The sequence below is a fragment of the Glandiceps talaboti genome, chromosome 11, assembly GCF_964340395.1.
Source record: "Glandiceps talaboti chromosome 11, keGlaTala1.1, whole genome shotgun sequence".
Classification (NCBI taxonomy): domain Eukaryota; kingdom Metazoa; phylum Hemichordata; class Enteropneusta; family Spengelidae; genus Glandiceps; species Glandiceps talaboti.
This window is the reverse complement of record NC_135559.1, coordinates 4,225,447-4,252,131: the sequence shown is the minus strand read 5'-3', so window position 1 is coordinate 4,252,131 and position 26,685 is coordinate 4,225,447. Positions and strand designations below refer to the sequence as shown.

Sequence of the window (26,685 nt, the reverse complement as noted above, 5' to 3'; positions counted from 1 at the left end):
TTACAAATGTACATGTCATATCTCTGCCAATCTAACTTGTAAGGTCATTCAAGCATTGTAAAGCAAAGATTGAATGACCTTAAAGGCCCATGTTAGATTAGGAGTCTGACTAAAATTTAGATGTGAAAAACAGTTGTCTGGTAGAGCTACATAAAAAGTTGGTCAGGACTGTACATAAGAATGACTCTAATTTATGATAAATCATTAGATTCCACTGATAAGTAGTAATTCACAACTGTAGGATTCAAACATTGGGGTTAAGTGAATTTATTGCATATAAATGTATTGTGGACGTATGCACAGACAGGATTACATTCTTTACAGGCGTTAGATCAAAGGTATTTACATGATACATTGTATATGACAGGTACATATCTTATCAGTGTTTTCACACTTGACTTGTTTTCAATTATTGGTATATCATATCACTTTGCAATATTTTCTGTACTCGTCAACAAGACATACTTACAGTAGGTATGTCTCAGGTCTTTCATACTTTCACTTTTTATGTGTCACTGCTCCTGCTGCTTCAGACAACGGGAGACATAAATACCCATGACTTGCAAAAGAACTAAAGTACCGGTAATACTTTTTTACCTATTCTAAAGATAGAATCCCTGGATTTAAATAACTAAAAGTTATGATAACAATTACACAATCAATGCTTGGTGAGGAAACTGAGCGGTAGAGGCACATGAATACACTCCTAACACCAATATTTTCAATCTCCATTTCCTAACATTTCTTTCAATACCTCACCTCGTCTTTCCATGAAAATAGATATTGACATTTTAGAAGTTTATATTGTTGTTCATTAATTTGATAACAACAACAACAACAACAACAACAACAACAACAACAACAACAACAACAACAACAACAACCCCCCCCATCCACCGACGCCAGTATTGTCTTTACGAATCAGCCATATCATAGAAATGCCTAGTCACTATCCAGTGTGTATACAACTATGTGATGTTATTTGCTGCAATGTCACACAAAGGTCTCACAATGTAAAAACCAACCATCCAACCATTATGGGTTCATTGAGCTGGTACCTTCTTATTCACAAGTTTCCATTTTCATCTCTCTACTAAACACATAGTGCCTCTGTTAAATATATACAATGTACATGTAGTGGCATAAACACACTTATGGTGTGATGACAAGTTTGGTTTTTTGGTTTTCCACCTCTATATTTCAATGGTTCAAAACCTTACCAAACACTGTGTACTCATGTGTATCAAATCACAGCTATGTGTAGGAAAGTGTACAGAAATTATAATTCTCAGGAAACAGTTTCCTTTAAAACTTTAGTTGCTACAATTAAACCAAGATTAGCATTATTACCCCAAACATTTTGTAATATTTGTGGAAATAACAAGTTTCATGACCACAATGTTATACATGATTATGAATGCAACAAACATCTTCTGAACTTCTGATGAACTCTGTCAACAAAAGTCAATGAAGGAGAAAGACTGCACATAGAAAGATATAAATAGTTTTAAATGAATACAACAGAAGAATCATACATCATCCATAAATGACTCATCCAACACAAAGTATTTTTTCTAACTTTTAAATCATTCAAATGACTCATCAATGACAATATTTTTGCGCATGTGCAAGTTTCCTACAACAATAATTTTGAGCAGACTTTTTTTAATTCTAATCAAAATGTGTTAACTAGTGTAAATTTTCAACTTCAGACGTAGCCTCTGAGTATTACTTGCATGTACTGATGTAGTGAAATTGTTTTTTTGAATTATTCTTACAACCAGTTATTTTTAGATTGAAAGGTCATATTTTATGCTAAGAATATCAGTCTCAACTCTGTTCACCTTTAGTATCATTTTGTCAATGAGGACTTTTGAATATGTCAATAGCTACTTTAAAAAATATGTAAATATCAAATGTTAAAATGTCAGATGAGAAAATAACTACATATTTTTGAAATTTCACCACATGTAAATTCACTGTCAAATAAACTGTCTTTGGGCTTCTATACTGTTATCAAGCTACATGTACATTAGCTACTTAATGGGGTACTTGACTTGCCTGAGACATCTTGGATTCTTGTATTAAGTATTATCTACAAGTATTTGAGAGTATATTTAGTGTCTGTGTGTGCAAATATGTCAGAGATTCGTATACATATATCATCATGTTTAAGAATGAATGTTGCAGTTACCGGTAAGGCCTAAAAAAAAAAAAACAGTTTAGTTCCGGTTACCTGACCCCACGTAGTTTTTCACTGCCGACCATAACCTTTTTTACATATTCGAGAAAAAAATGATAAAATCATGAAAATTGTGAGTCTCGCAAGAAATAGTGGATGCGAAAACTGACAACTTAAAATGACAATCTGTAATGTCTATACATCTGATGGGAAAAAACAAAATGCAGACACAATATGGAAAAGAATATGAAAAAAAAATCTAAAAAGAAATCTACCTACCCCATCTATTCTAAAATTGAGAGTAATTGGAAAAACTCAATTGTTCATTTTTAGGCCTAATGGTAGATTTCATCTTTGCCGGCCAACTATTTATAGAACTATATACAAATTATTTCAACACAAGAACTTTCACTGTCAAATAAACAGTCTTTTGATTTCTCCTTCATCTGGTGTCAGGCTATCCTTGGCTTCGAATCTCTTCTTGGGCAAAGATAGATCATGAGATTTGAAGCCGAGAATAGCATCAACCAACCCCTTATGATTTGTATTCAATTAACATACTTGGAGACATCTTGGATTCTAAAATTAGTACATGTACCATCTACAAGTATATTTGAGTCAGAGTGTATATTTAGTATCTGTTATCTGTGTTTGTAAATGCCAAGGATTTATAGTCATGTAAATCATCTGGTACAAGAAAAAATAGTTGATCCCTAGATTTCAGGGATCAATTTTAAATAATATTACATTTTTGGGGGGTTAAAAAATCAAGTTAAGGTACACAACATGTGCATGTTTACCGAGTTCAGTGCATTCTTCACTTCAGTCAGGTATTCTTACTTTAACTTGACTCAAATTCTCTCATCAGATATTTTTACTACATTACATAATATTTGGAGTGACTACTTTGACTAAGACGTGCCTGTGCTGTGAACCTAGTTGGCACTAAGAATCTAGTCTTGGTCACATATTTACACTACGAACTCGTGAGGTACAGTATATGTACCCATGTACGTGGTATTTTAGGTCATTTGAGGGGGGAGAATTTATAATTGTCAAAAATAGTACTGCCCTAGGTATACAGGCCATTTTACTTTGACCAGCCAATATAAAATGATACTGTCTTGCTACTACAGGACAGTTATTTCCATACACTCGAAGAATCTGAAAAATCTTAAAGATGTCCTTCAATGTCATTGCTGTCTATGGGGTAATTTTAATTAGTAGTTTGTAGTGTATCTATCAATTCTGAATGACTAGGCAATCTCTATAGTACCAGTACATGTTGTTACATACCCTTCAGGTGAATAATTCATGGTAGGTGCATAGAGATCAGAGAAATTGAAATTCTCTGAACTGAAACAAATTTTGAATTACACAAATGTATACCCGATATTTTATCTAACAAATTGAAATTATATGGGAGTAGAGATATGATAGACGGATGTAAAGCTGAAAACAACAAATTTATTGCCTATTTTAAATTAGTAAGCAATATCTTTGCTGATGATCAAGCAAACATAAATCTCATATGGGAATATGGGGGTGGGAATTGTGGATTGAAAGCTGGAAACTTTGAATGTGTTTACCTACATGTATGTCAAGTTAGAGTAATATATTTTGCGAGTGACACTCACATGGGAATGTGGGGGTGTGAATGATGGGTGGGAATGGTGGGTGAGAATGTGGGGGTGTCAATGATGCGTAGGAATGATGGGTGGATGGAAAGTTGGAAACATTGAAATTATTGATATTAACAACTGGTAAAGCAGTTCTACTCACCAAACAACCCTACACTGTTATTCAAGAAAAAATATTTTTCCAGCTTCTACCATAAATATATAATTTCCTATAATATCCAGGGACAGCAAGTCAAATCTATTAAATCTTGAAAACTTGTTATTTCAATAATTGCAATCTAAACTATTCCCCTATCTAATACACAAGGTCAATCATAGAACATTATTTGACTAGGACAGATTTCTTCCACAAGCTGAGCTGAGTTGGATCCTCATATAGAAAAACAGCTTTGTACATGCATGATTGAATACCCATGAAGCCCATCAAAGAGGTCATTCACCTTTGACACTGACTGGCATATATTTACTTTGAAGCTGAAAGATCAAACAACTAATTTTGATCAATTTTCAATCCCTTGGTATCATGCTGCCAAAGAATACATCACAGCTTGAACAGTTTGCATAGTTTTAAACTGTATTCATTGTTTTTGGTTACTAGGTAGGTAAACTCTATCTGATTAAAATCCTCTTTCTACTTGGAGTATTTGTTTGTACAGAAAAAACTACAAGTTGGGAAAAACAGCATTAAGTAATTTATTTCACCAGCATTCCTCATTATACCATGGTGCAAGGTATGGAAATCAGATTTCCCTTGTATTACTAGAGTTCAAAAACACTACATGTTTGTAGCACATCCTGAATATATGGTATATGAAATAGCAAGAACAAGAGAAGAAAAGACATCGTCATGTCTGACTTCCTTTACATGCAGTCCTGTTTGATCTGTTAGTTTCAATACAAATGAACTATGGCTCTGATTGCATATATTTCAACAAAACTGCGACTTTAGATTTTTTTTAATTATTTAAATAACTAATGACTAGTTTGACCTGGAATAGAAAGAAAACTAACAGAGATGTCAAACACACTTTTTCCATTAGGAAGCCCAACATATTTGCATATGGCCTTTATAGTTGTGTATTATTTAACATATTTATTGCATACTCTTCACTGATGCCTGGAGCAACTTTAAGCTTGTTTTAAAATGACACCATACATTTGCATGTATATAACTTAATTAGAACATAGACCCTACACGTGTAGGATCTATGATTAGAACTGATATTTGTTAACCATACGTGTGAACTGATTTGGGTATAAGAAGCTGATAAACTAACTTCAAGTAAAACATTCCTAAATTCTATGTAAAGCATTAATGGACTGTTGACCATATCTTTAAGTTATTATGCTGAGTCTGGTAGAGTATGGGCTAATAATTGTTCCTAGATATTCAAACACAAATGAACAATTTGAATTCTGTTGGTGATAATATGATTGTCAATTCTTGAGATAAACTAGTCACATGGTGGTATAAAATCATCTCTGACCCGAGAGATCTTGAGATTCGATGCCATGGATAGCACTAGACCGAACAGCTGTGTACAGTAAAAGCAATGTTTGATAATAATCAAATGCATACATCTATCCTTACATCTCTCCTTTGCTCATAGCCCATGATCCAAGTTATCTAATTAAAACTACAGTAACTATTACTTACTTCAGGATATAAAATGGCCGTCAGTTAGCCTGAAGGCCTGTTCTGACCTACAGTAAGTATATAGGAAATAGATGCCGTCAAGTTAGTATGGCTCCAATGCCCCTGTATTAGTTCAATTATTCCTGTTACAAAGATGGAAGCAATTGAGTTAACTAAGCAAATATTTGAGTAAGGAAGATATGTTGTTTGTGCAACTGTCTGATATAAAATTGTGACTTTGATATCACAAATTGTAAGTGAAATCTTCAGACAAAATAATGCAGACCTTAATGACCCAATATGTTGTGTTTTATGCTAGCTTCTGATTCATATTGCCTGATGAAGTTATTTCCTGCTGCTTCATGCCCTGAGGGTATGGATTCAATGCTTGTTAAAAATAACCCTGCATCAATTTTTCATACTCTAACCCACACAAAAACCAACCTACAGATGATACTTCTCTAGAATGCTTAAGCACTAGTACCTATCTAAGAATGATTAAGCCCTAGTATGTATCTTCCTGTCCTTGGATAAACCCAAATCTGATTAAAATCGATGTCGGCTAATCAGGATAAAAACATAAACATGTACCACAAAGGTCAATTCAAGCAAAATAACGAAGGTAAAATAGCAATGAATGATTAGCGGACATCTACATCGGATTTTAATCAGATTGGGATAAACCCAGACATATTACATAATACCATGTCCTTGTACGATTATCACCTACTAAATTCCCATGTGTGTAAGCATCACTTAACTCCAACACTGTGGGAACTCCAGGGGCCTAAATATTTAGAGACAACAGTATCTCTCTATTTCTGCTTCAATGACTACAACTTATAAGAACTTGTGTTGTGTCTATACAACCCAGACAATAAACAAAGTAACAGCATGCTTGCAACATTCAAAAGTTCCTGGAGAACATACAGTGTTTAAATCTCAATAATTTTATTTGTCCACAGGTGCCTGTGATATGTCAGCGATGTTCTGAAGCGTAATGTACCATTACATTAAAATGTCTCTGTGTGTGACAACTTTGAATCCTTTAAAAATTGGAATGCTTGCTTAATATAATATCAATTTCTACCACTTGTTAGTCACTATTTCATTTATTTAGTTCCTTCTTCCTGGTAAGTTTCCTCTCAAATTTTCTTTTTTTTCTCTAGTCTTGGTTACCCAAACTCTTGTCGCTGGGGGCTCTGGTAGTTGTTATTAAGCATGAGCTCCAAACGAGGAGTCTGGGTAACAGCGACTACTTTCTAAAAGAAAAATTGTATATCCAAGGGTCAATTAATGTGAAGCACTTGAAAGGATCGCCTGATTGGTTGACTACTGATAATGTCTAGTTCTTTCCTGGTATAGATGCTTCCTGTTGACTTATCTTCCACTTCTTAAAAACTATGTGTATTTTGAGGTCAGTGTGAAGCCTTTAGAAAGTTTCCACTGATTGGTTGACTGCTTGTATAGTTCCTGGTAAAGATGTTTCCTGCTGACTTTATATGATGCCTATTTTTACTTGTTTCTCTTATTTCACTTCTAGGAAAACTTGTATATCCTGTGGATAGAGAGCCCCACTCCAAAGAAACCTGCTGATTAGATAGCATACACAACTGTACTAAACTAGCTGCAACTGGAAAATTTTTGAAACTGTTTTGTTAGATATTAAGACTTAATCATAACATTGTACATCCTGAATAGAACTGAATCACAAAGAAATTTTGTAAAGCTGTACACATAATACTATGGTACAATAAATCTTATCAAATTTCTTTTTGGGTCCACACTTTAAAATCAGTACCCTAACATGATCACAATCTCCACTGCTTACTATAGTTATGGATAAAATCAACCTCTAATTACCATATACAGTGTCTAACTACTAATATTTTAACAAATTTGAAGGAATATGATGCTGTACATCTGATTGAAAAATTATATTCAGTAACTGAATTTAATAATACAGTCACCCACATAACTTTTTCTAGTGTTTTATGTCCTATTAGCATTACTTGTACATGTACCTTTCAAAAGTCTTAATAATACATCAATCGTGATGCTACAGAATAAAATCTTATTTCATAAAAACTTCCTTCAATCTGAGGAGTTTCAATTCTCTTTTCACTTCCTGTTTGGTTTATATAATATTTAGAATGATATCTTTGCACTCATAGTCATACATTGTATGTTTACTATTAATAAAATTATCCCTACCTACAAAATTTAATGAATGACTTTCAATTCACTTTCAGATTGTATACCAGTGCTTGAGTTTCAGCTTAGACATCTAGATACAAAGTTTAGTAGTCTATGCGCTTGGACTACTGCTAATTTGGTAGTCTAGATACAATGTTTAGTAGTCTACCGGGGTATGTGCCTTGGACTACTGCTAATTTGGTAGTCTAGATACATTAGTAGTCTATGTGTCCTGGACTACTGCTAATTTGGTAGTCTAGATACAATGTTTAGTAGTCTACATACCCTGGACTACTGCTATTTGATAGTCTAGATACAATATTTAGTGGTCTATGTGCACTGATCTACTGCTAATTTGGTAGTCTAGATACAATGTTTAGCAGTTTATATGCACTGATTTACTGCTAATTTGGTAGTCTAGATACAATGTTTAGCGGTCTATGTGCCTTGGACTACTGCTAATTTGGTAGTTTAGATGCAATGTTTAGTAGTCTATGTGCACTGATCTACTGCTAATTTGGTAGTCTAGATACAATATTAGCGGTCTATATGCACTGATCTACTGCTAATTTGGTAGCAGTAAACCTACCTGTTTGGTAGTATAGATGTGATATTTTGTAGTCTATATACCCTGGTTTCTGCTAGTTTCATATCCTAGCTACAATGTTTAGTAGTCTTTTGTGCCCTTGACTACTTATTTTGAACCCTGGATATGCAAAACTGCTGGTTAATAAAGAGTATGTACCAGTAATTTCCAAGACTTCATGTTGGCCTTGAGGATGTGCTGTGATAAAGTGAAAGTGATGCAGTAAAGCAGCAAAACAAAAATTTCACTGACATCCTACTATAGTGTATAGAACAATTAAGAGTATACATAATGCACACAGACAGATACATGGTTTTTCCTGCAAGGTAATCTAATCTACTGAATTCTCGCTACCTGCAATACAATTCTACACATCACTGTGGGGTCAAATGGAACAAAGTCACGTGACAACGCGTTCTAATGTCGACAACTACACTTCCGGTCGGCTATGCTAATACACAGGAATGTTTCTTTCCTATTTTCAGTTGTAGACATCTCTTGTAATTTTGCTCTGGAAAGATACTGTACATATTTAAATTTCCCACCTCTATAATTATATGAGCTTAAAACTTGCGTTTATCTTATTTGTTACAAATTAAACTGTTGGGAAGAAACATTCACGTGTATTGACATAGGCGACCGGAAGTGTAGGTGTCGACAAATGCAAGCACGGTCGCGAGACTGCGTTCCATTTGACTCCTTAGCGATGCATAGAATTGTATTGCAGATAGCGAGAATTATACTGAGGGCAACTTATTACCAGTACATGCTAAGAGAAAGTGAAAAAAAATCAGTCTAGATTTCTACACCTTATCTAAACTTAGCAAAATATTAATGAAATGAAATTCTAATGTAGAATGTTGCAGGTCCAGAACACACAACATCCAACTTGTATTCATTCTTTCAAAATAAATATCATTAAAATGTGTGTATAGATCATGAAAAATGCACAGGTGCATAATGTGTATTCAAACCTGTGTGAGTGAGTGTCCTTCGCTCCATCCCCTTCCACCCCTACCCCCATCCCCCATCTCCCAGAAACACCACCGTTCCAACTGACCATATTTTGGTTATATAGCAGTTTGAGCTCAAAAATAACTGCAGCATTTGTTAAATTGTTAGTGACTAAAAATACTCACACTGACTCCAAAACTTGTTTAAGCAAGTATATTTTGTAACAATAGCATCTCAAATTGACAATGCTTTTCAATGTATTTGATACCAGTCGAGGAGTACAGTCTATAGAATGTAACAGGAATTAGGTCATGTCACGTTACTACTAGTGGTGGGTGCATAACCTGCACGGTGCAACACACAATGACACAATGACTACGAAAACTCACTGAATAAATTCAAAAAGAAAGTCTAACTGACAGTGAATATATTGAAATGGGCATGTTATAATTACCACACAGATGCAGACAATCATAGTGAGGTTACTTCTTACACTGAAACATCTATGCTGTAGCCAGTATTACCATGGCAACAATTTGACACAAAGAACTACTCAATGCTACAGTTAAGGCATCATCATTTTAAAAATTATGATTTGTTTGGAATAATTATTTCTACATTTAAAATATACAGAATATTAAGATTTCTTATTTGATAACTGAGAAATGCTATCAACTTCATGTATGTACAGTTAAGTTCATTTAGAGTTCACCCATCATGGATTGGATAGACTATTTTCATTTTGTTCAAACTGTAGACATTGTACTAAAAGTAAGATGTACTAAGTGCCAGAGCTAATAAAACTGAGGAAACACTATCATCTTTAGTTTCCCTGCATATACAAGTATGTCTAGAGTTCAGTGCACTGAGAGTACAGTGAATACCGTATCATGACAAATACACCAAATGTCTAGCTCTGTTACTGGTCACAGTTTTTGTCAGCGAATGGTCATGTTGCAACAAAAAGAATCACAAACCAGTCCATTTAATAGAAGAATATATTGACAAAGTAATACAATTCTTGTATTTGTAAAGCTAGTTTAGTGTTAAAACGATGAGAGACAGTAAATCACATACATTGTTCATTTTGTTACAACCACTCTTATCTTTAGCACCACAGCTGTGAGATTACTCACCCAATGACATCAAATAGGACACTTCAACAAACAGTTCCAAACAAAGAAGACCTCCTCTTTTCAATCTGGGCAACAAAGTTCTTTTCATAGAATGCTAACAATATTCCATTGTACCTATATTCACCGATTTTCTCATTACTCTAGGAATTTTCATGTTTGACTTTCATTTTTTTTTCCCGAATTGTATATTTATAAAGCTATATATACCAGTAACATTATATCTGTTGTCCAGTCTCTCACCCACAACTTTAAATCATTTTTGGATATTAATGTTTACTTCTTATTTGTACATGTTTATCTCTTTTGTAGGAAATAAATTTCAATTCAATTCAATTCAATATCATATTTCATTGAATCGTGGCATTTTGGAAGTTTTTATTGTTTGAAATTAAATTTTAAAATTTTCAATTTTTTAATATCTTGTTATCTTTAATTTTGTTTTCCATTTTGAAAATTATGTCTTTTATTTTATTCTCATGGTCATCAGTCCAAGATACAGAAATGTTATATGATAAATATTACTCAATAAGTCCTTTTAGTATCAAACTAATTTTACATGCATTATAACTGTTGGCATCGAGGTTCCCTCAACTAGATAGCTTGACAAATGTATACTAAAAAGTCTCAGTTGTGATCTACAAGTGCCTTTATATAAATTGTCTGTCTGCATCAAGGACACTAAATATACTGGGATGGGGATATAATTTCTGGTGGTCAAAGCAGTGGATATGATATCCTATGAAAATATTTTGAAACACAACATACAAAGTACCATTTAAATGGAAAAATATTTGACGACTGCAACATGTTCACTCTCAACTTTTTGATCATATTACACACAAAACAGCTGTCACTAGTAAAAGTAATATTTCAAAATAGACACATATCAAAGCCATCTATATCCAAAAACTCCATTATCTGTGTAGTGACAACTGAAGTACCCATGAAAGTGCCTTAACAAGCTAGCAATGATAAAGCTATGTGTCATGTATTGTGTGATATACAATGTACTTTGGCACTTTACCAGTGCATGCTATTTGTTGGAAAATATAATTCATCGAATCTTGTAATTTCATTTGAAGTATTTTCACACAATATTTGGGACATTTTCCAAATTTCTACCTTGCTAATCTGGGTGTAAAATAAAAATTTATGGACAAATATGACCAATTCACTTATCTCACATTTCCCTTTCTTGTAAATCAGTGCTCCATTCACACATGCATATATGTGAGAGACTCTATGAATTCCACACAATGGTCTAATTAACATGTGAATACTCAAGGTCAAATATAGGACAGGTCACAGACACTCAACAGACATCGTCTCCCTATCTGTAATATCGCTGCCAACCAAACGTCAAATGTCAAAACTTTAAATCCATGACAATCCGATATATCCTCAACATTTCGCCACCCGCAGTGAGACCGGGGTAGGGGTAGAAAAACGCACGACATACGAATGAACATTACATAGTTCCACTTTCGCATTTCTCCAAGCATGTGCCTGATGTGGCATGATGATATTCTCCGTCACGTAGGCATTATATCTCCAGTTGTATTTGACTAGAGCAAACAAAAACTATGGAGATACCCGAACTCAACCTGTCGCAACTGATATTTTTCTGGAAATATTGTAAAGTAGATAAGTTGGGAGAGAGACTTTTGTAAGGCATGCTTGTTCAACGTGTGTAGTACGTGTGTGTAAGCGTGTCACTGTTACAAATCTATCCATGTCCACCAACTACACCGGGTAGTTGTCCGAGGCATGGTATGTATGGGCTGCAAACGCGCTCACAAGCCAATTATATTCTAACATTTCTCCAACATCACAGCCGCGATACTTTGCTTTTACAGACCTGAACATGAGGAACATATTTTTTTCAATATTAACAGAATTACAAGGCTGAAACTTACCTTGGCTGGCTGCCATGTTGAACCGATTTTGAGTGTCAGTAGAGGTGCGCATGCTCAGTTTATTTACTCGCATACTTGACGAGGGGGTGTGACGTCGGTAGGGTTCATGCAAAGGTGTCGGTCAGAGGTTACTTAGTTGCGTTGAACTGTTCAATCGAACAGGCATATGTCTGTCCGATCGTCCGATGCGACTGATCGAATTAATAGGTTACGAGGTCATGACATGAAATGTGCATGTTGTAGGTGGATGATGTACATAAAGACGAAAATGGCGAGGTATTTTTCATGCGTAAGGCGTATATATGCGTCTGGGAGTAAGCCTTTTTTATCGAAACGTTACACATGCAAATTATTGGAAATGTGATGGAATTGGAATGCATTTTTAGATCGTAATACGACGATTAGACTGCAAGCGACCACTCCCTAATAGTGTGTGCAGTGTATGATAAAGATTGAATGACTGTGTGTGTGTGTGTGTGTGTGTGTGTGTGTGTGTGTGTCTGTCTGTCTGTCTGTCTGTCTGTGTGTGTGTGTGTGTGTCAAATAAAATTCGACCCCCAAGCTTGATGTCATCGGCGTCGACTAGCACCTTCTGGCTCAAGAATTGTGGGGGGAAGCCTCACAATTTTCCTGTTATATATATGTAGAGATATGTCCATTTTGCATGCATCTCAGATTAGATGCATCCACCTATAACCAAGGAACCTCCTTGTTCATGTTGTGAACGTTACGTGCATAAAAAAACATGGCTGACCAAGCGGACGACCCACAAGTGCCGCTGAACAAAGAAATAAAAATGGGGGGGGGGAGGGTATGGCGGACGAAACTAGTAAAAAAAAAAGTATGGCGGACGAAAATAGAAACAAAAAAAAACAGGTATGATGGACGAAAGTATAAAAAAGAAAATTATGTCGAACGAAAGTAGAATTCATAAGAAATATATGATGGATGAAGGTAGAAAAATGAAAAGTGTACGTGATGAACGATAGTAGGTTAAAAGTTGATATTACTATTATTAGGCAAAGAGAAAAGTATGATGGCCTAAAGTAGGAAAAAAAAGATAATGTTAGCCTCATGGTCCTAACACAGCTTTGTAGGTTCATCCTTTCTTGCGTGTCAGAGTACTTTTTTCCTCTAGTCTCGGAGTCGTAGAAATGATACCCCCAAGAGGTGCGAGTAGTATAGCTGCCGTAGAAGAGGCCAGGTAGTTTTACGTTTTTGTTGACGCATGTATATAATGCTGTAATTACTGCTGCAGTGATCGATCGGAGTAATTTCGACTGTTAATCCAATATTTCGATGTCTATAATAAGTGTTAAAGTATAGCTGTTAAGTATACACAAAGATATAGAAAATCTCAAAATGTTTGACTGGCTGACTGACAGACTGACTTATTGGTCGGCTGGCTACTGATATATAGAGTGAAATTGTAGTGGTGGTAAAGAAAGTTGATGAGTGTAACAAAATCGTGTAAAGAGATTCTAGAATTGTTTCAATATATATAGGTAAAGACTTACAGTATTGGAAAAGTTCCCTAGTCACTTTCCGCTCTAATTGTGTAACGTAGATTACCGAATACGTCACATGGCAAACTTGAAGACGCTATTACCACTGTTATAAATTGTCCAAAACTTGTCTACATAGGGTGAGATTTGTTGTAGTTTGTCAGTAAAGCAATCTGCAGAAATACATTAACAAGACCGTACGTGTACACTTCAGTCTCCAAACATTTTGAAGAAAAAAAAAACAATTGTTCACAGTAGCGTTTCTCGTATGATAAAACGGACAAGTTGATCTTTCAAGGTACGTTGTCGTGAAGAAATCTAGCCTTCGAATTATTGACCCGGTCAAAGCATTTACCGTCACCTAAGTAAACTACACTATTCAATTCGATCACACTTTATGTTAGTAGGAGTCGAATGAAAAGATTTTTTTGTGTATCAGTAATGTAACTACAGCCCATGAACCCCATTACAAACAATCAGAAAAACTCAGGCAATAAACATCCAGCCATCAGCATAAAATTGATTGACCGACTTGAACCAACCAACCAACCAACCAACTAGCCAGTCAGTCGTCATCAACATCAGTCAGTCACTCACTCACTCACTCACTCACTCACTCACTCACTCACTCACTCACTCACTCACTCACTCACTCACTCACTCACTCACTCACTCACTCACTCACTCACTCACTCACTCACTCACTCACTCACTCAATCAATCAATCAACCAATCAATCAATCAATCAATCAATCAATCAATCAATCAATCAATCAAAAGATTGTTCATGGTGGCACACTCCAAAAATATTATATTGTTCTTTTCAATGGCACGGAAAGGGTTAATTCACACTGAATATTAGTTGTGTCTTCCATATTTTTTTTGTGTAAAAGTATTAAACTGTGTACCAAACAACGTACACGAGTGGGCTATTTTCACATCATTGCAAACACACTCAGTCTTAAAAAATTTGCATTAGCCCAGTGACACTTTTGACCTGTGTAAAGATTCTAGGCTCGAGTGGCTGAGAAGAAAATACATCGATAGGATACACAGTCCTAGAAACACGTTTTTAATATTATATTGCTTTCAAAAACTATCAGCTATACATATCAATATCGTCCATACTTTTATCACATTCTGAAAAATAATCACGACTGTGAACTGGTATTGCTCGCATCTAGTGAAATATCCGACCAGAGAGTAACACTTGGGGTTGATATTCCAATTACCCACAGCGCCATCAATTATGTAGCTCTCTTTTAAATATCTTTTGTTTTTACGATGTCACCGTTTTTCGTCTCAACGTAGTGGGTATGCTTTTCGGCGCTGCCTATTACAGTGACTTCGATGGGTATTTTATTTATTTCCCCCATTTGAAACCGTGCTACTAAATGGGGTATGGTCGTCAAGGAATATTCAGGCAATGAGAACAATCTTTGTCGTAAAGTAAAGTCACTTACCCTTTTGTGGCTCTCCCACGTAGAAAATAAACATGGCGGCCACCGGCAGGTCGATTGCCATGTCAAGAATGTTTGTTTTTTGTTGTATTTACACTAAATGGTGAGGTACCACAATGAAGATCGATAGGACGTGCGATATCGCATATTTTATTTTGGCGATAACTTTCAACGTTTGTTTAGAAGTATCGGCGAAGACAGTCCGTGGTACCTTCAGTTCAGTCAAGGCGGCTGAGACATATGGACAATACATCACCAAGTTCTGTTTTCATGGTAAGTGCGATAAAGTACTATTAGAACCATGATGTTTTCAAAATGTCACACCGGTCTCAGGTACGTCGCAGCCATATAGTCAGTAGTAGTATAGTGTAGACATGACAATAGTATAGTATTGTATAGTGTAGTCAAATTGTAACCACAGCAACAGATTTAAATGTCCCTTAGGCCAGGCCATGGCTCTTTAAAAAGCCCAGTTCTACAAAGCTAAAAGAACAACCGTATGTATGACTGAAAAGGGTAATATTAATGTGAGAACCGGGGATTGAAACCCTCTTGGAAGAGTGTTTGGCCTTGGGTTAGTTATGAATATGGTTCATGCAGGTATTGGCTATTGTCTGAATGTCATTTAACTTTGTATATGCATACTAATATTTAGTTCTTTAGTTGCCTATGGTGTTTATAAATATGAACTTATTTCAAAACACTATCATTTATTTTGCATCAAAATCTCAGAGGAAAACATGTCATCTTTATAATGTCTTATATAAAAACCACTATGCAATCACAGTTGCAAATTCAACATCAAATATCAAATACCACTGGAATAATATTTACTGGCACATTAGATTTATAAATACAGTCAACATGGTCAATGATAAGGGAACAATTCATGTGTCATTCTGTGCACCGTGACAGCACCTTTCACATTATGCAATGTATGGTTGATTTTAAAGTTAGCAGAACTCCCCAAGGGTCTAACAGTTAGACTAGTAATTGTAAATTTTCATCAACTAAATGTCTGCTTATTGATATACATGTACACAGGTCTGTTATCGTTGCCATAGACTGTAAAGTGACTCCAGAGTCTGTCACGATGGTATTACTTTACCTTGTTTCCTTACCATTACTACACTTGAAATACTAATTTTACTTTTCCTGTAAATGTATGATACTGAGATGGCATGCAAAGTTAACATTAATTACTTGGGTGAAACACAGTCCTGCTATCTGATACAACTGGTTGAAATTTGCATGTCTAGCAGATGAACCATTTCAGGAAGTACACCACCTATGGCTAAACCTAATAATTCTTTTGTTTTTTCTTGGCCTGTATCCTTCAATAGGGGAGTCAGCTGCAGTACTGTATGAATTAAACAGTACAGGTAAAGATGGCCAGTTACTATTCTATCTGGATGACCAGTGGTCCATTGCAAGTACTCTGTCAGACTGCTGGGAGAAATTAAAGCTAGCCAAACTATCTCGTAAGTAGTAAGAGGTGGAGTGGTCACATTCACTGAGATGTGTATGCAAAGTATAAAGTCTACCCATACATGCATATTGTACAACCTGTAAACAAAATAAAAAAAAGAAAGAATTCAAAATTTCTACATTAAAGCTGAGAATGAGATGTAAGTGTAAACCAACCAAGTCTAATATTCATAAAACATCCATGTTCGGTTGTGTAAACAAAGAGTTCAAATGAGACTGAATAGTGCTGAACAACACTATGTATCTTACAGTCTACCTGCAAGTTACATTAGTTGATTTTGTTGTCATGACTACCAACAGATGAGTTCCAGGATATGACCGGTAACCAGACATTGGCTCATTTCATCCATCCTAGAGTATGGCACATAGTGTATGCAGACCAGTATACATGTCGGAATACAGGATTACCACTCACAGATCCCATCTCAGTCAGTTTTCAGTTAAAACTACTCAATCCAGATAGTCTAGGGAATCCTACAGACCATTTCAGTGATGAAGAAACAGGTTAGTTCCAGCTGATATAAATGCTAAGGTCATGAGAATTGTGTAATAATAATAATGATGATGTTTGTTCACTATTATGATAAACAGAGACATAGCAACAATAGATACATGGCAGAAGGAATCCAGAAATAGCAAAGCCAGTTTATGGGATGATTGTGCAATGTCACACAAGCTCAATAAAGGAACTTCATTTATATATATATATATTATTATTTTTTTTTTTTTTTTGGGGGGGGGGGTCTGGTGTCAATGTGATTGTTGAACTTCATTTTCACACTTCTAACCAAATTTAGAAACCTTTCACACCTTCAACAATAACAGGTTCTGTATTTACTATTGAGATGTTGATAAGTTTATTCGGATTTACTGCCAATGTGAGATACACTGCAGGGTTTTCGTTAATATCGATTGTAGGGATGTGACCGCTACAATTTTCATGATGGTTTACATCATATATAAACATGCTCTTGTGAATGTTCATTTAGGGGGAGTGTTTTTTTTTTGTCTAAATGAACAAAGTTTGTTTATTGAGCTTGTGTGTCAATGCAATTGTCCCTAAGCATGTACCCCAAGTGACACACAGACAAACACACACACACACACACACACACACAGACACACACACAGAGACACATGTATAAAAAAAAGACATAAAAAGAAGTACTCATCTACATACATTGTATGAAATAAAAATTTCTACTAACACAGTCAAAACATTTCCTTGGAATTCTTGGGATTCACTTCCAAGAATCTGTGAGTAGAAATTTTCATTTGATACTATGAACGCAAAGTCCATAAATATTCATTCTTGTACATACATAGTATCTATATCCCAACATGGCAGAAAATTGTCTTCTTGTTGACAATCAACTTTAAGTTTATGTGATACTTCTTGAAAATCTCACTAGCATGTTTCTCTCTCTTATATTTTACAGGGTTGCTGGCATTTTATCAGATTATTGTTATTTTATATTTTGTTTTAATTTGTATTTTTTCTTCTGAAATATACCACACCATTATCAAAGGTGGACCAATGCATTTGGTAAGTTTTAGTTAATCTATACTCTAATTGTTTATAAAAATCTATGGAATATTTTGTAATTAAAGTGGTCATATGAATGAGGATTTGGTATTTATTTTTGGATTTTTAATTTATAAAAGAATATTATGATGACTTCCTACTTGAAAAATCAATGTGAGACAACATATACCAAGTCTGTGTCTGAAAGTCATTAAATTGCAAAAAGCTAAAAAAAAATTAAATGTGTTAAAAAGATTGTTATTGTATGTACAAAAGGTTGTAGCCAAAGAGTAACTGTAATCATCTATAATTCTGTCAAATCATGTTGATATACATGTATGTACATACATACATACATACATACATACATACATACATACATACATACATACATGAGTGTATGCACACACGCACATGGGCAAACACGCACACCAATGCACACACGCACACACACACACACACACAGACATACATACATACATACATACATACATACAAAAAATGTACACACATACATACACATACACACACATACACAGACACATACACAGATACACACATACACACACATACATGTATGTACATACATGCAGTTAACCATATAGTGTGTGACAATCAAGTGAAGTACTTGTGTGTCAGTAACATTTGTTGCTTAGTTGTTTTTGTTGTTTGTTTATTACTTTGTTCTACATAGACTTGTCAAAATATATGAAGTATAGAGCATAACACTGCAAAGAAATAAGCCACATCCTGCCTTACATGTGTACAATACTACTGAGTGTACAAAATTAAATAAGTGCATTGAAATGAATGAAATAGATAAATCCAGTATTTATTGTTCCGATCCTTTAACTAATGAAACCATATTCATTTCTAGGTGCTGAAATTACTTTCCACTGCCACAGCGTTACAGTGTCTTGGCATATTTTTGATGTTTTTTCACTTGTATGGCTATTCCAAGGATGGCACAGGGTCAGCTTTCTTAGAATTTACAGGACAATGTAAGTTAAATCTAAGATGAAAGTCATCTACAATTGCACACAAAGTATAACAATTCTGATAATTTTAACTTTGTCTCAGCTGACCCTTGTTTATATTCAACATAGTGTGTCTTTGTTAGTGAGCTAAAGTGTACCCAGTAACCTGTGTTGAATTCTAGAATGAAGGCATCAACCAGCTGTGATGTCACAACAATAAAAACAAGAAAATGTAAACTTATGCTGAATATAGCTTTGAATTTAGTTCATTCAATCATTTGGACTTTATCATTTGTTTAGAGGCAGTCTGGTTATGTGAGTTAAAACAATTCTACACAAACATAAAATGTATCATTCCTGATTGCGCTTGTGGCGTCATACACAAACTTACACCAACAAGCTATTTACATTACTTGGTTACGTTGCCACCAGGCTTTAATAGCACACATAGAGAGTGTACAAAGACAAAAGTGATTACACATCAATTGTCGCAACTGAGAGACAAAGCCAGCCCTTCCTTGGCCTCGCATTAAAAACCAAAGATAAAAAAACCTTCTCTAGAAGAAACTATAGCTCTGGAAAAGTGTAGGCCCTACCAATGGCTTAAACCTGGCAATTTTACACACAAATAAAACATCTGCATGATCTCGATACTCTGTACCAAAAAAGTAGCTGTGGAAAAGGAAACTTGCCTAAAACACACACAAAGCATCAAAAAACGAAAGTGGATGGTCGTTCCTTGGTGACAGCACTCAGACTGAAGTCCTCAATGACTTCACTATTACTTTACAGCTCCCTACAAGAGCGCCCTCAATGTGCCACAAGAACATTAATTTCTGTCTATACATTGTAACTCTAGAAATTACATTTCATCTCTATGACAACTGAAGTATGTCAATTTTATCATACTGGGTTTAGAATTCACAGATATTTTATCCAGTAAAATGTAATCAATATGTAGTACATTTGAGACTTGTTAGACTATTATGAATTTTCATAAGTACACTTTATTTACTCATTTCTCTATTTTATTTCAGTTTTGGATATTTGTTCACATTTTCAAATGTTATATCTACTGATGAATTTATCCATGGGGTGGAGTCTAGGAAGTTCAAAGGTTCACAATAGTCAAATTAATCTATGGAAGTCTAAACCTGTCATTCCAGTATCACTAGGTTTATCTGTTTACCAGGTATGTTAATTTTAACCAGGTCAGACAGGTCAGTCAAGTCACTCCAACACCTGCCGTTTCCACATTGCTAGCCCTTTTCATGATTTTTAGTAAGACATTATTGTCAATTTTTAATATGTTCTTTGTTCTCTCTATGTATCCTGTCAGGAATTTTTTATCATTACATTCACATATTTTTATCAGAGTTAAACTATTCCTGAAATGGTATAAATAGTGAATGTCGGATAATAGTAATTAGATGTAAAACTGTTGTTGTCCATGGTACATGAATAGATGAATGAATGAATGAACAAACGGACAGACGAACGGACAAACGAACGAACAAACAAACAAATAAATGAGTGATGTTTGCCATGATAACAGTAACTTTTGGTGTTTATTTCTGGCCTAAAGGAAAGAATCATAACAAATATCTTGGAAGAATTCTGGTAAATTATTTATTTATTTATTGATTGATATATCTCAGTTGGTTGATGGGTATTAATTGTTCATAAATATATATATTATGAGGTAGCTGTGAATTCAATGACTTGCACATTTCGATTTATTATTTTCATTTTGGGAAATTTTATTCATATGGAAAACCCAACAATGTACATTCTGAACCAAAAACATTCTCTGTGACAAGTGCATGTTACTGAATTGCTTAAAAATATTTATTTTTCCATATTTCCATCACCAGGGTATTTTGTTACTATGGGAACTGCTACAAGGCAGTGAACACAAAGTCTACAATGCATATCAAAACCCAGCTGGTGTTTTACTTATAGTAATCCGAATTCTATTAGCTGCTATTTTCATGGGTAATTTATACAATACTGTGTCTATAGAGAGAAGTGCACTTAGACGAGATTTCTATAAAAACTTTGCTAAGGTAAGAAATCATTGATTCTGTATCTCATATTTGCACGCTACTTGTGCAAGGTCACGGTCTGTTCTCACAGTCAAAGTTCATGTTGTGCGCAACCTTATATCCAAGTATCAAGAATGAAACATGAAATATATACAAATAAAGTATAATTAATGATTTAAATGAAATGTTGTCATAGAGTTTTATTTCTCTCTATTCAGCATCCAAAAACAGGTACAAAATGTTAGCTTCCAAACCATACCCCGCATCCCCACAATTGCGGCAGCCATGTCACTCTTTCTAATTTTTTTCCCTTCTCCTTAAGTTGCTCAAAGGGATTACTGTTGTTAACATACACACACTAAAATTGGTTGCCACATTGGATCATATGTGAAGCAGTACAAAACAAAGTTCAAAGGACCCCCACCTAGTATGTATTACTGTACATCAAATCCACAGCAAAGTTATAAAGTGGTTGTTTGTAAAATGACAATGTAACAGGATTACTCTAGTTGCGATGTCTTAATGGTTATCATATCTTTTGATTACAGAGTTGCCTTGTATGGTTTCTATCCTATCCAGTCATGGTGATTACATCATTGGTCTTTACCAGTTATCTTAGATACAAGGTAAGAAAATAGTTTATGTAGTATTTGATGTAGTGTGAGTTGTGGAATTATCAAATCCATTATTGTAGGTATAAGGTAGGAATTCAAACAATTTATGCAGTATTTCATGTAAAGTTTGAGTTGATGAATAAAATCAGTGTTTAAAAAATGAACTGGTGAATGCATTTCTTTGTATCAAATCAAAGATGTATATTGCACAGGTATGATTAAATTGTGATGTCAGCTATCATAGATATAAAGATACAAATTCAGCCGTTTATGTAGTATTTGGTGAGTAGATGCATAAAGTCAGAGACACAGGTGATTCATTTGTACTTCTGTCATGTTTATATATATACGCAAGGATATGATAGAAGAACAAGTAAACCATATAATTACATATGTATAAACATGATAGAACTGTGATGCTAAAAATAAGATCATGATGAGATCCTTTATCAAGTACCCAGTGATATTGAATCTGATGACTATGTTGTGTTGTTTCTTTCTTACAGTTGATAACCATAGGAGTGATATCAGCACAAACCACTGCAGTTATTATGTTGTATAAACTATTCCTATCAAGAAGTCTGTACTGGGAAGTCTCTGCTCTGTCTTCATCAACTTTGTCTCTAAGAATGGATAAAAACCTTGGCATCAAACTCCACAGATAACAGCCAGTGAAAATTTTTTTTGGAAAAAATAGTTGATAGTTATAAATATAGTTTTGAAAAAATAGATGATAGTCAGTTAGAGGGTCTAATTTTAGAACCCTAGCACTTTATAGATTGGTATTTTACATACCTGTTTCCTGCCACTGTATGCTGAACACAATTTCTGTAGTATTTCCAGTGCAAACTTGTATTAGCGAATATGTATTTTTTAACTTCCATGTGTCCTATCCCATGCAAACCTAGAGTCTGAAATAACAAACTTTCCTTTGCGAATTGTGTTGCCTTTGTTAACTGAACAGGTCAAATTAGATTTAGGTACAAATTTCTTACTGATTACTTTAATTTTCTGCACTAGGTATATAGTTGAGAAACTAATCCCTTCCAACCCACAGTTTACCTAAAATGTAGATTTTGATGAATATGGATTGTTTGACTGGGTGTTTTTAGATACATTAACAGAATGTTGGATGGACAGAAATCAATTACTAGTATTCTACAGATTAGAGCTAACCCAGGGTTTAAACATGGCTAGAAATTTCATGAAAGTCCTGGACTTACAAAGCACACCTTGAAAAATGACTTCTTCTCCTGCAAAGTTTATGGAATGTTTATAAGAAGATGTTGAACCTGAACTAGGCTAAAGACTTGACTATCTGACTCAACATATTTGATTGACAACCTACATTTTCAAAACAGATATCAAGTTTTTAGGCTATATTTGAACATGTCAGCCTTTCATGACTTACTTGGCTAATAAATTGTAATTTTTTGTTTACTCATTAAATAGATGTCTGTTGATGAGATGTACGACAAAATCCTGAATAGTATTAACGTAGTCCACTAAAATATGTCAATCCCCAAGTCCTGGAATGTCCTTGAACTTTAAATTTGAACTTATAATAAAAAGTCAATTTCATTTTTATTAATGATATTAAAGGGGCACAGGGTGAGTTTGGACGGTTTTTACTTTGATTAGTAATACTTTACATAAAACCATGGCTAAACTAAACAAGTATAGTGTTTACAATGATTCATGTAGCCATGACGTGTCACTTTTTACCAACCATCTAACTGATGCGTTGTTCATGTAATGACAGGGATTTCCTCAGATTTGTTGATACATACCAACAATTATGTCATCAAATCTTTCATATATTATATCTAAATACCAGGATTGAGTTATACCAGTATCAAGTAACGAATGAGTGTGCTTCAGTATTTAGAATACAATATGTAACACTTTGTAGGCAACAAAAATTGCCTCCAAAAACCATCTGTGCCCTTTTAAAGGCTCTGAAAATACTAACTTTTTGGGTTTGTAAGATAAACAAGTATCAGTCCAACTACAGTATTAGACTAACACCAGTTGTTGTGAATAGCACCAGATCTTGAGGAAATTTTTAGATTTGAAATTGAGACGAAACAAACTTTATTTATAAGTTATTGTGTCATATTATTTACAAACTGGCTTTATGACAGCATAGCTATTATGAAGAAATTGATAGTTTTATCAACATTATGAAATTTCATCATTTATAAATATGTGATTTCTTAATTTGAAACTTGTAGTGCACTTCAGGTGTGTCCATGATCCAGGTAGTAACATATTAATGGTAGTAGTAGAGAGAGAGGGGAAGGGTTTACAGCTAATAATATATTAACTTTTCTAAAAAAAAAAAAATCTTTATTTTGACTAAACCTTTTACTATATATCTTCAGGAGCTTCTTTGTGAATTTACTGAAATATTCTTAAGAAAGTTATTGAAAAATACTGATATTTTGTACAAGTTGTTTGCATTGGGTTGTATACTGTTTGATTGATATGGCCAGCAAGTTGCTTCCACCAGGTGAATAATGTATCCTGATTTAGTCAAAATGGTACTGTTAAAAGACATTACCTTCAATGAATTTACAACAGCCTTCAAAATCTGTACCCTTATGAAATTCATACATCAAATACAAATGTATAAGGTACACACATCAATGTAATAAACTTTACTTACCTGAAATATTTTACATTTTTGCTTTTCACTTTTTGTGTATAAGTAAAACCTTGGCCCGACATCAACCCAATATCACTGAGACCAACATGTCCTACCATAGGTAAAACTGTTTGTCAGGATTGAGGTTTGTGTATTGAATACTTCCATCTTCAAAAGTAATGATAGGTGACACACCTTTTTACTGAGCATAAACTGCTGTCTTCAATACCTGGTATGTAAATGTACTTTGAATAAACACGTTTCTGTCTTTGGCTGTTGTATATATGTCATGGATGGAATATCATTTATGGTTAACTATGGCTTCACAAGCTTTATAGTCTTAATCCTGTGATGATTGTCAATTTACAAATCTAACATAATGTATACTGTTGGAGATTTTTCCTGCACAGACATGGTTAACTGCTGCAAGTCTATTAACCGTGTCACTGAGAACTACATAAACTTGATGTATAAATCAACTGATGTAACAAGAGTGGAATAGTTGCAACATTGAGACATTAATTGCTGTCTCATAGCTGTATTCTCCAAATTTAACATAAATATTAACATATCATTCTAGGCAAAATTGTAACTCAATAAATCATTTGAGAAATGTTTGAAATATTAAAGTACAAAACAAACTGATATGACAACAGGTTGTATTTGTAATTGAGACTTTATTTGTGGTTTCATGAATGTTTTCACAGTTTCTCTAGAGACAGATCAAAAAGGTAGACCAACATTAATGAGTAGAATACAGAAAAAGAAATAAAAAATTGCTAGTTATGATTGGAAATCTATTTGCCATGACATTTACAAATACTAAAGATTGATGTGATTGCTGTACTGTAAGAAATATACTAACAATGAAAAATACAGAGCAATGTGTCTTTACTATTGGCTTCAAAATCGTTCAAAAAATCAAATACGTGTAAAACCATTTTTCTCATTTTCTTGGTTTTGTGTTATGAATAGATTTACTTTAATTTTGACAATTTTATGTTTGCCAGTCTCAGATATACTCTAGCTGCTAGGTTTTGGACACAAGCGCTAAGCAAAGTCTGTTTGTTGACATCAAAGGCACAAGGAGAAAAAGAGAAACAAATCATGGTTGAAATATGTAGTTTCCTGGAATTAGACGGATGATATTTAAACTCGTGTTCCATAAATCATTCATAAATTGTAATTTAAAGGATGGAACCATAATGGACATTAAGTTTCAAAATATTATGACTAGTCAAACTATAATGTACTGTGGTGGTTGATTATAAATGCTTGGTTAAATACCCTGGACTTAGTCTGATTGAAATGCTGGGTTTTGATGGCCATGTTTCCCTAATCTTTCACTTATACACTGGACAAATATTTTCCAAAACTCGTCTCGTTCTCGTGAATCATCAGGCCAGTGATACTGAGTTGTGCCAAGTAACTGACTCTGTATTGAATTTGACAATTTAGAGCAGTCACCCCCTGGGAATATGATGGGCAGTAACAGCTTTTCTTCCATAGAATGCTTCCCAGTTCCTGAAAATAGTTCATCATATTTTTTACAATATTTTGTACCGAAATCTTCAGTAATTATCAGAACAATCACTGAACTCTTTGCAAATGTATTCCTGAAGTCATCAGTGATTATTTTTGCAGGGAGGTCCAAGTCATTTGGGTAAACAACAGAGGTATACTGCGTTCCAATTTTCAACTTCCATAGTCTTGGCAAAAGCTGTTTGTTCATCCAGTCTTTAGTGTCGGTGCCATAGCATATGAATACATCGCACGTTGAAGCATCGCCCTCTTCCAACTCGTGGAGAGATCGTTGATTTGCAGCAATAGATGAAGTTTTAGAGCCGGATTTCATATACCGCTTTAGTTTGGTATACGTGTCGCAGTATTCAAAGTAGTAACAAAACAAGATAGTAAAAATAACTGCAGAAAAGAGCACAGCAAGGAACGGTAACTCCAAAGGAATTGGACCAGGATCTTCAGTTGATGCTATGTCAGTTGCAGGAGACGACATTTTTATTGACTACGAGTACATAAACTGATACAGAATTATTCACCTGTAAAAGAAAAATACAGCATTGAATGTATACAGATCAATATAGTTGGACACTTTTGGTTAATATTGATTTTAGAAAAGAGTTATTCAAATGTGATAGTTGGACTCAAGAATATCACAAC

At 34.4% G+C, this 26,685-nt stretch overlaps 2 protein-coding genes across 3 annotated transcripts in view; one reads left to right on the top strand and one right to left on the bottom strand.

Moving 5' to 3' along the window:
* LOC144442276 (glycogenin-1-like) overlaps window positions 1–12,279 on the bottom strand; it is a 63,601-nt gene extending 51,322 nt beyond the window's left edge. For both annotated transcript variants that reach the window (XM_078131577.1, XM_078131578.1), the window contains exon 1: window positions 12,247–12,279. In XM_078131577.1, coding sequence (XP_077987703.1) covers window positions 12,247–12,262 — 16 coding nt within the window. In that variant the 5' untranslated portion in view covers window positions 12,263–12,279. The remainder of the gene's footprint in view (window positions 1–12,246) is intronic.
* A 2,979-nt stretch (window positions 12,280–15,258) lies between these two features.
* On the top strand, window positions 15,259–23,988 carry LOC144442530 (integral membrane protein GPR180-like). Its single transcript, XM_078131897.1, has 9 exons — window positions 15,259–15,484; window positions 16,555–16,692; window positions 17,000–17,203; window positions 18,139–18,245; window positions 19,102–19,225; window positions 20,239–20,393; window positions 21,076–21,267; window positions 21,795–21,872; window positions 22,367–23,988. The coding sequence occupies exons 1-9, from the start codon at window positions 15,328–15,330 to the stop codon at window positions 22,523–22,525; spliced, it is 1,314 nt and encodes a 437-aa protein (XP_077988023.1). The 5' UTR covers window positions 15,259–15,327; the 3' UTR covers window positions 22,526–23,988.
* The last annotated feature ends 2,697 nt before the right edge of the window (window positions 23,989–26,685 follow it).

Bases quoted from the DNA above. Each gene is read 5' to 3' on its own strand.
- LOC144442530 (XM_078131897.1), top strand. From the start codon at position 15,328: ATGAAGATCGATAGGACGTGCGATATCGCATATTTTATTTTGGCGATA. The intron at 17,204-18,138 runs GTTAGTTCCAGC...TATATTTTACAG, and splicing joins TTTCAGTGATGAAGAAACAG to GGTTGCTGGCATTTTATCAG. The intron at 21,873-22,366 runs GTAAGAAAATAG...TCTTTCTTACAG, and splicing joins CCAGTTATCTTAGATACAAG to TTGATAACCATAGGAGTGAT.